At 37.7% G+C, this 12008-nt stretch overlaps 1 protein-coding gene across 5 annotated transcripts; it reads left to right on the forward strand.

The window, feature by feature from the left end:
- Positions 1-440: 440 nt before the first annotated feature.
- On the forward strand, positions 441-7739 carry thtpa (thiamine triphosphatase). Of its 5 annotated transcripts, none has more exons than XM_041813662.1 (4): positions 441-554; positions 6288-6357; positions 6909-7388; positions 7527-7739. In XM_041813662.1, the coding sequence occupies exons 2-4, from the start codon at positions 6288-6290 to the stop codon at positions 7625-7627; spliced, it is 651 nt and encodes a 216-aa protein (XP_041669596.1). In that variant the 5' UTR covers positions 441-554; the 3' UTR covers positions 7628-7739. The 5 variants fall into 5 exon arrangements, with proteins under 5 accessions (XP_041669596.1, XP_041669599.1, XP_041669597.1 ...); XM_041813665.1 differs by having other exon boundaries at positions 6912-7388; XM_041813663.1 differs by lacking the exon at positions 441-554 and adding an exon at positions 4839-4914.
- The last annotated feature ends 4269 nt before the right edge of the window (positions 7740-12008 follow it).

Consider the following 12008-nt stretch of genomic DNA (forward strand, 5'->3'; position numbering starts at 1 on the left):
GATTGCTGACATTCATAGGGGACAGACACGGCTATCAAATCCCTTATGTAACCCCGCAGATATTAGGAGATTATTTATACAAATTGGGAAACGGAGAACTGATCAGGCAGTAGTGATATGACGAGTCAAAATATATGTTATAGATAGCCTTTCCTGTTTCCTCCATTAATGTGAACCCCGTCCAAAGGTGAGTAAAAACGGAGTCCCCATTCTGTCAACTTCATCTGCCACAAAGAGCTAGGAGTTAATTAAGGCTGAATAATACAGATATGAAGATTTTACTTGGCATCAATCAAATGATAGGTGTGGTGCGCATCAACAGTGGAGTATGCGAAATAAATATTTATGAAGCAGAGGGGATTAAAACTGCACCATCTGTATTCATCTGCGTTACTGGGACAGGAAGTGAGGTTCCTGAACACCCACTTAGGTGTCTCCAATTGCGCCTGTGCAAAATTAACTTCGCTTTTTCGGGAAAGAGGATCGCAGATTTCATCAAACAGTGACACATCTTCACGCCGATTTGTTTGCGTCGAGGGACCTGACGTGTGGAGGTTTGTGCAGGACAGTTCACGTCGTAAATTTTGGGTTTGGAACTACAGTTTGGGAAGTCTGATTTGGAGTTCATGTGACTGCAGCAGAAGCGGATTGGGCTAAATGAGCTGTAATAATACAGGTAGCAGCAACAGAGCCGCTGCTGTTTGGGCTATAATGTTGTTACAACAGCTGAACGTGTGTAATACACAATGAAACGGCAGTGCTGTGCTCTGGACGAAATATAACACTGATCAAGCATCAGAGGAGGGTTTTGACCCTGGAGTGAATTTAATCAGATATCACTTATGTACAACATATCGAGTGTAGCCATTAAATTTGCAAAATGATTTGCAGATAACAGACTTGATATGAAAACTAAAAAAATTGTTTAACCTCCTGAGACCCAAGCAATTGCTTAGAATTTTGATTTTAGTGTCTCCCATTTATTTGGGATCAGTAGGACCTGATAAGTCTAAAACCTAAGCCTTGTCTTTGAACAGGAAGTAATTTTGTTTCCAAAAAATAATGTCTGCATATGAAGACCACAGGCTTATCTTACTTTACAGCACAAAAAATATGTAGACTTTTAAATCTGTATACATTTTGAGTGTTTCTCGGGCAGTTGGTAGGGGGTGTTCAGTCAATAAGAACTAGTGTCAGTTAAGGCATTACCAAAAAATTTCTGGTAGTTAAATAATTCCTGAGACATCACAGTAATCTGCTCTGAAAAAGCCATACAGTTTACATCAAACTAACACCATAATTCCATGAACATTCCTGAAAAACTTTCAAGCAAATTCCCCAAAATGTCTGATAAAATTCACCAAAAAAGACCAAAATTCCATGGAGAATTATGGAGAAAAAAAATCCCCCACAATGTGCAAATAAATTCCTCAAATTCCCGTGAAAATATAGAAAAAAATCAAATGTCAAAACAAAAAAATTTTTTATATCAAAGTATTGACATATTCCCCAAAAAAATCATGAAAATCCATGAAAATTTCAAAGTGAATTGTCCAAGCGAGTTACTTAAAATTTTATGAAATTCTGGACAATTATCTCTAAAATTCTAGTGTTAGAATTGGCTGCTATGTTGAAGGAAAATTAAAATGCAACAATGTCCTTGTATGTGTACGTAGGGTCTAAGGAGGATATGAGAAAATAAAGCATTAACTGTCATTATTAATCAAGGAAAACAATCAATTAAAAATTAACACGGATGAACAGTCCTTTAAACTTAGAAACCCTTGCCAAAATTTCCCTGGTCTTGTTATAAAAGCAACAACAACAATAAGAAGACTCTTTAATTATTATTATCAGGGTGCACATTATTGGATTATTGCCTACATCCAGTGTGCTGATATATACAGGACAATTTTACCAATGCACTTATCAGTATGGATACATAAATGTAGCTCTGCCCCAAAATTTCAGTCATTAAAAACAGTTAAACTAGTCTGAGGAATGAAGATGAATGAAGGAAAAAGACTACAGCTTAATCCAGCCTAAAACTCCACAAACATATTTGTATACAGCTGGTATCTACAGCTGATATAGGTGCAATTTACAGCTGATATATGCAAATATTCACGCGTGATAAAGGCAGATATTTAAAACAACTATAGGTATATATGTACAGCAGATACGCAGGCCGATAACTAAAACTGATAAAGGGAGATTTATACAACTGCTACAGGCCAAAATTTACAGTTGATAAAGGCCAACATCAACAGCCAATATAGGTGTAAATTTACAGTTGATGTAGGCCAAATGTACAACTAGTATAGACAGATACGTAGAGCAAATACATGCCAATGTTAAAAGCTAATTAGAGGCTAAAATTTATATTAGCTATAGCTAACTTAGGCCTTAACTTACAGTCAATAGAGGCCAACATTTTAAGCCAACATTGTCCTATATCCAAAGCTGATAATGGCTGATTTTTAATACTGATATAGGCCAGAACTTACAGCTGATGTAGGGCAGCATCTAGAGCCCATATAGGCAGACATTTACAGTTAATTTAGGCCAAAATTTACAGTCGATAAAGGCTAATAGCTACAGCTGATATAGGCTGAAATTTACAGCCGATATAGCAGATATTAAAAGCAAATATAGGCCAGTTTTTACAGTGGATAAATGCCGATATGTCCAGGTTATACAGGCCAAAATTAACAGCCTATATAGGCTAATTTTTAATTGGCCAATAATACAGCTGATATAGGCCAATATAAAGGCCAATATTTACAGCCGATAAAGGTTGATATTTACAACAAATATAGGCTGTGGTTATCACCTACTTAAGCCAAATTTACAGAGGATATAGAAAGGTTTTTAAAGCCAGAATATACTGAAATTTACAGCCGATATATGGCTGATAGCTATAGCCAATATAGGCTGAAATTCCCAGCTGATATAGACCAAACTTACAGCCAGTATAAGCTGATATTTAGGCCAATATTTACATCTGATAAGTGCCGATGTCCAGGTGATACAGGCCAAAATTTGCAGCCTATATAGGACGCTAAAAGCTGATATTTAATGCATCATAAGTGTTATTTATCATGACATTTAGCCCACTGTAACCCACCTATTCATTATTTCACTGTCTATAGGGATCTACCTAAGTATAAATGACTTCATAATGATATATTTTGGGGCTTTTTGAGGGACTTGCATCTTGCTGTTGGGGCCAGGTGTCCTCCCTCAGAACTTTTTTGAACATCCACATCTATTTTGATGCTATTTCATTCACTCTTGCATCTTTATTTACATTCAAAATACACAACATAATCAGAGAAAGAGATGTGACTCATATTTAATAGACACCTATAATGACTTTGTCTTGAGCAGATTCATCACTGATATTACTAACTTCAATTTTACTCTTATGTCAGTTGGGCTTCCATTAAGCGACAGTTAAATCAAAGAATAGTATGTTATTAGTCTGATTATTCTCTTAGTGAGCTTTACAATCACAAATCCATATGAAGTAATTCTAAACTCTTATTTTTTTTATAATTGAGCATGAAATCCAAACAATACACTGAAAACCATTCTCTCCTCCTAAAAAGTCTATTAAAGCTACCTCTTTGCGCCTCTTTTAACATACTGAGTAAATGCAGATTTTGTCTAGCTTTGTAAATGCTTAGTGTTTATCCCCTTGCATCTGCTTAGCTTGTCTTGTTCACCATGTTTTGCATTTCCTTCAAGCAAGTCGACCAAACTATGACCAAAAATGATGGCTGACTGCCTTTTTTCCATAAGGAAGACTAAGACTTATTTGAGGTTTGTCAGTATTTTCATCAGTGTATTTAAAATCAATTAAATTATCGGTGGTACATTATTATGGGGTTTTACATTGATATTATTTTTAGATTTTGGCTCATTAAATTAGTTAACAAAAATGCCCCGACTAAAAATAGAGAATTTTCTTAGTGTCTAAAACTTGACTAAAAGGTTAAGTTTTTGTTAACTAAAACTAGTTTAAGACTACCCCTCGCTCACCCCCGTTTCCATACTCTATTCACTGATTCCTCCCAAAAAAGGCATAAAAGCCCCCAAATATGTAAAAAAAATCTTGAGTCAAGATTATTTGAAAGTCAATCATAATTATGAAATAAAAAATCAATGTGGTGATAAAGTAAGTCATTATTATGACATAAGAAGTTGAATTAAAAGTCTAAAAAGGTCATGATCATGAGACAAAGTCAAAAATATGTATTAAAAGTCAAAGTTACAACTTTTTATCTCATGATTTACTTATTCTAGATTAATGACTTTCTTTCAAGTATCTTTTTCTTGTTATCTCAAGATTTCAGCTTTCTTTTATTAAGGCTGACTAAGCCATAATTTCGACTTAATATCACATAATTAAGGCTCAGCATCTCATAATTATGACTTTTTATCCCATAATTTCCACTATTTTTCCTCATTATTATGATCGAATCTCAAACTTGTTAATTTTTTTTACTTAATATTATAAAGGCTCTCTTTCTCATTATATTTACTTTTGTGTCACTATTTGGAATTTTTATCTCATAATTTGATTTTCTTTCCATAATTTAAATTTTTCATCCCATTATTATAACATAATGTCTTAGATTACTACTTTATAACTCATAATTTAGATTCAAGATTTTTTTAAAAATTTTCATTGTTTTAATAATCACCTAAAGCTTCATGTTTTTTGTTAATGTGTGGAGGAAATGGGCTGCCATGTCTCTTTAAATACAAATGAGCTTTTTGTTGTCCCGCCCCTCATTTCCGCGGGGTGTGCCGACACGAGTACAGCTGCGCAGTACGTGCTTCCATGGCAACCCCCGAGCATGCTCCTCTGCGAAACATGGCTACCAGAGACAACACAACGACCCAGCTGTAAATGTTTTTCTCTGTTTCCCTTATGAAACCATCCTAAGTTCTATAACCCTGCTATATTAATGAAACATCACAGCTGCACCTTCGTATTCAGACCTACAGCTAACTTCTTTGGCCCGACCACGTGATTTACACACGTTCAAACGCTGTTCTGCTGCTAACTCCGTTAGCTTTTACTTAACAGCCATAGAAGCAGAAAACGTGCAGTTATAAAATACTCACACATCCCTCGGAGAGAGATTTTCCTCGGACAGTCGGTACAGACCCGTCTTTGAGGAGAAGTTTAGCGGCTAGCCTGGCGTTGTACTGTCCCAGGTTAATGAAACAGTCGGCTGTAAAATGGTTGGCACATACAAACAAGTTTTTCCCAACTGTGGTTGGGGTGTTGCCATGAAAAATAAAGTCCAACCACTTCCATCTCAAGTCCTCTGCGGCTGGAAGGCGATGTAAAGACGCGAGCTGGTCTCTGCAGCCGACAACAGAGCAGTTTCTGTGCTGAGCTCTGGTAGACATTACTGAAGTGTCTCCTCCGGCTGTCAGAGAAACAATGAAGGACTAAAGTTTAGGAGCCTGTGTATAGAGAGGTATAATAACTCTCACTGTGACGTCAAACTGAGAGCTAATTTTGAATGGACCACCAGATTTCATGTTTGCAGACATAGGCGGACCAGGAACAAAAGGCTGGGCTGGTTTATTTCACATACTGTGGGTCGGCAGATAAGCCAGATCAGAGATGGAAGAAATAAATAACCATCATACTCCAGTAAAATTACAGCTACTTTGATTAAAATTTACTGAAGCAGAGGTAAAACATACAGGTCTGTAAATCTACTCAAGTAAAAAATAGGCTATATCATTTAAACTTTACTTAAAGTACTGGTAGCTACTTTTGATACCCAAATAGTTTGTACAGTGAAATATGATCACAGAAAAGGGTTTCAGATGTCCACAAATGTATTTTGTTTCTATCACTTTAACTTTTGCTACATTATCACATCCATATCCTCTTCATCAATATGAATAATATTTATAATAATAAAAGCAGACATTTAAAAAAAATAGATATATTCTTTGTCAATTAATGAAAGATCCCACGTACAATTTTTTTCAATGGTGGTGCCCTGGCCTATTAGTAATATTAAAGTGTATTTATTAGTGAAGCTTTTATTTGTTGTAAAACCATCAGCCTGTTCAATTTAGCACTGCTTATATTTCAAAGAAATCTTTGTTTTAGTACTACTATAACATACATTTTTATGTTAGAAATCAAAGAGGCAGTAGGGTCTTAAAATATATTGAGAGGGTCTTAAAGTATGCATGTATGTCAGCTAAATTTTAAATTCACTTTTTGTGTTGATCTCATGTCATTTCAGATGAGTGTCGAAGTGGAAAGAAAGTTTATTTGCAATGCTGAGACTTTGAAAACACTGGAGGAGATTGGGGGTAAGTCTGACTTTATTTGCATATTTATGCTTAATCAGATTAGAATTGATGCATTGAACTGATGTCAGATCTGCTGTGGTTTGCTCTGAATTTGTCACTCTTGCCATCTGTTGTTTTTTTTTTGAGCCATCCAGAGGTGGACTTGTTGGTATGTTTTGGGTCATTGTCCTGCTGCATGACCCAAGAGCGCTTGAGCTTGAGGGCACAAACTGATGGGCGGACGTTGGCCTTCAGGATTTTCTGGTAGACAGCAGAATTCATTGTTCCATCAATCACAGCAAGTGGTCCAGGTCCTGAAGCAGCAAAGCAGCCCCAGACCATCATGCTGCCACCACCAAGTTTGACTGTTGGCATGATGGGTTTTTTTATCAAATGCTGTGTTGTTTTTATGGCAAGGCATTTATCATACAAGTGCACTCATTATGCAGCACTGTCTTAATGGTGCAAATTAAAGCAATACCATGACTTTTTTGTGTTTTTAAGTGCCTGGGATATGTTTTTCAGCATATCTGCTTTTTAATCATGTTTTTTTACCCTCTTCTTTTTCTCAGCAGCGTGTGTCGGCCAGTGCCAGTTTCAGGACCAGTACTTCGACAGCCCCAGCTTTGACCTGACTTTAAGAGACCTGTGGCTGCGCAAACGAAAAGGATGCTGGGAACTGAAGTGCCCAGCAACAGAGGAGACAAGTGGAGAACAATCAAAAGCTGCAGCTCTGTGCACTCGCTACAAGGAGATAACCAATCTGCCTGACATTCAACTTCGAGTGAAGGAGGTCCTCAAAGATGTTTGTGAGGACATGACCAAATGCCCCACACCAGGGAATGACTCCTGGCTCAGCAAATTCAATCTGGTATGCTTCGCAGAGTTTACAACGGTTCGCCGGTCCTTCCTTTTAGAGGAGGAGGGAGTGCAGATAGATCTTGACCAAGCTGACTTTGGCTACCATGTGGGGGAGATAGAGGTCCTGGTTCCTGAAGAGGGGGATGTGCAGTCTGCCTTGGAGAAGATTGAAAGGACAGCGCAGAAGCTTGGTGAGCAAAGCGCTGCCAATCTAAAAAATCAGTTTTCCAAGTCATTTACAACACTAATGAAGCCAATTTTTTTCCCTGACATTTGTTTACGTACTTTCTTAAAAAGTCTCACATATCTCTTGTTGTTCTCTTTCACAGGTCTGACTGGAGATCAGCGAGTTGAAGGAAAAATGAGTGTCTACCTGAAGAGAAATAACCCAGAGCACTATACTAAACTACTGAATAAACAGATTTTGTAAGATGTATTATAAATGATCTGTAACAGATGCAGCTAAGTATTTTTATGAAGTATGAAGTATTTGAACTTGTAAAGCAATGATTGTATTTATAATAAAGAATAAAAATATTTAAGTCTTATGAACATTTTCATTAAATGTGAGTCAGTGTAGTAGAGTGCTGCAGGGATGCCATGTTTTTGTAAGCCAACTCAGAAGTTAGTATTGCACAGATTCCAGCAACCTTAAACCTGGAAAAAAAAAATCTATGGGCTTGGAAATCTGTTGCAAGGTGGGTCTCCGCTGTCAAGAACAAAGCAGAGAATCAACCTCATAGCAAGAGACTGTGCGTCTTTTTGGAACACCTACAGTCACAGGCAGGAACTCTAGTTCAGTGGATAACTTCACCCATGGTGCAAATGTGTCTCATATCAAAAACAACACGACTAAAGGATTACTTTTCATCAGGCAATGTCCAAACACATCTACACACATATAAAACACAAATAGACCAAGACCCAGGGGATGATGTGGAACTCCGACTTCATATCCCCCAGATTTGAAATAGAGCGATATAGTCATGACGTAATTTTGTGGGCAGAACCTGGGAGGTAGCGTCCCCCGATGGGGAGCCTCTGGGATTTTTCACAGGGATTTTGGATCATTGCTGAAAAGAAGATCCATGTCCAATCAAAGTTTACGAAACTTTCACATTCTGTTCACAAAGTTAATCATCATAGATTAATAATATAAGCATCATATTTGGGTTGTAAATATGATTTATTAAAGTAAAAAGCTTATGTCATCCTGTACCAAACTACAACATGGCAAACAGAATTTAAGGTCATCACCTGAGGATACGGGTGAAAAGCAGGCACAGTTGCTGCACTTGGGGTGATGATGTATATGGTCCCATCAAAGGCTGAAGTCATAGCTGCCTTTCTTAAGACGTGAAAAGATATGCAGTTCAAGACAGAAAATGCTGACCAACACATGGTCTTCATCAGGGCATGGTGAGGTTCATTTAAAAGAATCATGTGATCTGAGGGCTGACACAACAATGCAAAAGAGGTTTTTTAGAATGCATTTATAACTTCATATAATTCATGGAAATAAAACTAAAAACACCACAACAGAAATGTGAGAGAGAGAGAGAAATATAGAAATGAAAATAGCTTGTGTTCACCACAGGCCTTATTTCAAGTATTTAACTGAAAACTCAATCAAAAATCCCACAGACTTTCAGACCAGGGAACCGGAAGTACTGAAATACTAGCTCACTTCCACATTTAAAGGGGACATATTTAACCCTTTGAAGACAAGTTTATATAGGTCTCAGAGGTCCCCAAAACATACCTGTGATGTCCGTTGCTGAAAAACCACTCCTGTATTGGATTTTTGCATGTGTAAACACCCCTCTGTTTCAGCCCTGCTCAGCTGTTTCTCTGTTTGTGGATTTAAATGTTACTGAGCTGTCTGACTCCGCCCCTCCCAGGAAATGGATGTGGCTCCCCTGATCTTCTTCTCAGCTGGCAGCTGAAAGAAGGGTCAGGAGAGGAGGGGAAAATTTTCTTCCAAGCGTGAAGATGGCCAACCAAATCTGGGTGCCGTGCTAACTCCCCACATGACGTCATGAGGGGAAAATCTAAGAACAGCTTGATTCAGTACAAATTTTCTGAAATGTGAAGAAAGAGAGAAGGGGGGGGATTTTTCTGGTACTTGAGGGGATTGTGGACAGGCCAGGGGCACATATTTTTGTTAGAAAAGCCTGAAAAAAGTGATTTTTGCATATGTCTCTTCTAAGGACTTATTCTTGCACCACTCTATACAGTAGAATTGGGCGCAGCATGTTAAAACCCATTTTTTTACACATGAAATAAACTTGTTTACAGCCTGGTTAAAAAAACCAAACGTGCCTCATTAGCTAACATCTTCATGTGCTCTCACTGTATGGGGGGTGAATTTTTTGTTACGCAATGGTTTTGATCATATTTAGGAAAAACCTCACTGTGCGCTGATTGGCACATCTCATTTGATTGACGGATAGCTTGACAGGCAGAAGCTACGTTTCTGTCAACCAGAATGCTAGCTACCTAGCTGACAGGAAGCCGAGTTAGTGGGCGGCTGGTTAGGTTGATCTAAAGTTCAGTTAAGATGTGGATTGGCCTTAAAAGCTGTTTGAATCTGCCTACTGTAAGCAGATGCCTGACGTCACACAGGCTTTGTCCAATTCTTTTTACAGTCTCTGGAAAATACACATAAAATCAAACCTGTTCTGAAAAAAAATGTCAGAAGTTTCATTTGCAGTGTGCAAACATGATTGGATCGATTTTCTTTTTAACATGCAAAAACGGGAAAAAAGGACTCTGTGCGCAAAAATCCGAAGTGGGGGGGGGGGGGGCAGAGTCAAGCTTGACATGTCAACACGTGTCACTCAGCAGCCATGGTCAAGCTCGTCGGCATCTGTTTTGTCCAGGCCTTTTCATTCCTGTTAATAGGATCAGAGACTGCCAGTAGTTTTCGGGCCCTTGAGACATCCACAGCATGATTGAGGGCTCACTGCAACTCCTTTCTTTTCAAGTCAGATTGATTCCAGGCAATCTGTGCCTTCTACATGACCATATTTCATCGTTTGACACTCTGGTAGCTCTTGGTTGGCCTATTATGAATGGTTATGGCATTATGGATAATAATCAAATCCCTGCTGAGGGCCATTGCCATGTGATTGGCCGATTTGCTTTAATGACTAGATTAACAGGTGTACCTACACAGATCAGCTAGTATGGATGAGCTTAGCTACTAAATGGGTCCTTTTTTTTTCAGCATACCCTTGTTAACCAAGATACATTAAATTATGATTAGTATGCAGACAGTGCAGGATTGAGTCTGCTCTGCCTCATGCAGCACAAATTCTCTGTTCAACATTCCTGCAGCATTTTGATGACCACTTCACTTGATGCCTCCAGGAAAGAGTAATCATGAGTAAACATACATAGAGCGGTTATGATCGTTTGAAAGAAGCACACCCAGGTCTCTCAGACAAATAGGTGTCAGCTGAGAATGACTTTAATGACGTTAACCTCATTCAGTCAGCAAACAGAAGACATTTGGAGTCCATAGGTTGACAAGTGCATGGATGAAAGAGCACAAATAAAGAGTATGAAATGAAGTCAACTGTGTTAAATTAATTAAACAGTGTAAAAATAACTATAGTGCTTAACGCTATTTAGTTAATGACGCGTTTAATAAAAAGGTGTGTGTGTGTCATGCTTAAAGTTGCTTTAGAAAGATTTTATAGCTGATCCATGTAGATTGCATGAGACATAGCGCACTTGACTTTGACTCGACAATATATGCCATATTGTACTGGTGTCTGAATTCTGAGAGAGCATTGTTAATCCCTATATGTGCACTCATTCTATCCCACAATGCATTGTGAAAAGTAGTGAACATCTGATAGCCCCTTGCCCAGCAATATTAACCATCATGCATTGCAATTCTAAGCTTTAAAGAGCAGAGGTGCTATTCTTATTTGTGACAGGCAGACAAGAAGAGCACAGAGCAGTTACTTTTTGGGGGGATTTTTTCTCTTTTTTGAAATTTTTTACCAAAATATGAAATCTGTAAGAAAGTGCTAAGGCTTCAAAACAAAATAACTTTTTTCCCCTATGATGATAACAGACATGAAACCATCACCTTTATACACAAACAAATGCTACTGCACAAATTATGTAGGATTATTTTGCCACAAAACTCAAAACATTTTTTATAAAAATAATACTTTTATTTTTTTGTGAAAGTCACAATAAAATAAAATACACAGCAAAATTAACAGTGTAAAGTAAAATCATATGGAGTTAAATTTAACACTTTAAAAGTGCCTCTGTCAGCCCAAGCTACAATTAGTAAATTATACTTCTGACAGTGTTAAATATTTTACAGTTCCACAGAGTTACAGTAATTCCTCAAAATATGTGGTATAACAGGTCCTCTCTGGAAGGATTACAAGTATATACATTATGTCATTAATATGAATTCCTTCAATCAACAGGTATGAAATCCAACTCAGTGGAGAACTTCACCCATGGTGCAAATGTGTCTCACATCAAATATATCAATCCACTGGAAACACTAGCAAAAAAAACACAAAAAACAAGGAGGGATCACTGTACAGCAGGAAGCATCCAAACACAACTAAGCACCTATTAAACACATCTAAACACTCTGCCCAAGTGCATGATGGGAACTCTGCCCACACATACCCTCAGATTTGTAATGTCAGTGGGCAGAGCTCAGAGTTGACCCTTTCCAGAGTTGAACTAACACTGGAGGATCAACACTACTAAATTACTCCAACACTGAAGACCAGTTAACTTAGAATAGAGTTAAAAATTACACTTTAGGA

Source organism: Cheilinus undulatus, linkage group 19 (genome assembly GCF_018320785.1).
Source record: "Cheilinus undulatus linkage group 19, ASM1832078v1, whole genome shotgun sequence".
NCBI classification, from domain to species: domain Eukaryota; kingdom Metazoa; phylum Chordata; class Actinopteri; order Labriformes; family Labridae; genus Cheilinus; species Cheilinus undulatus.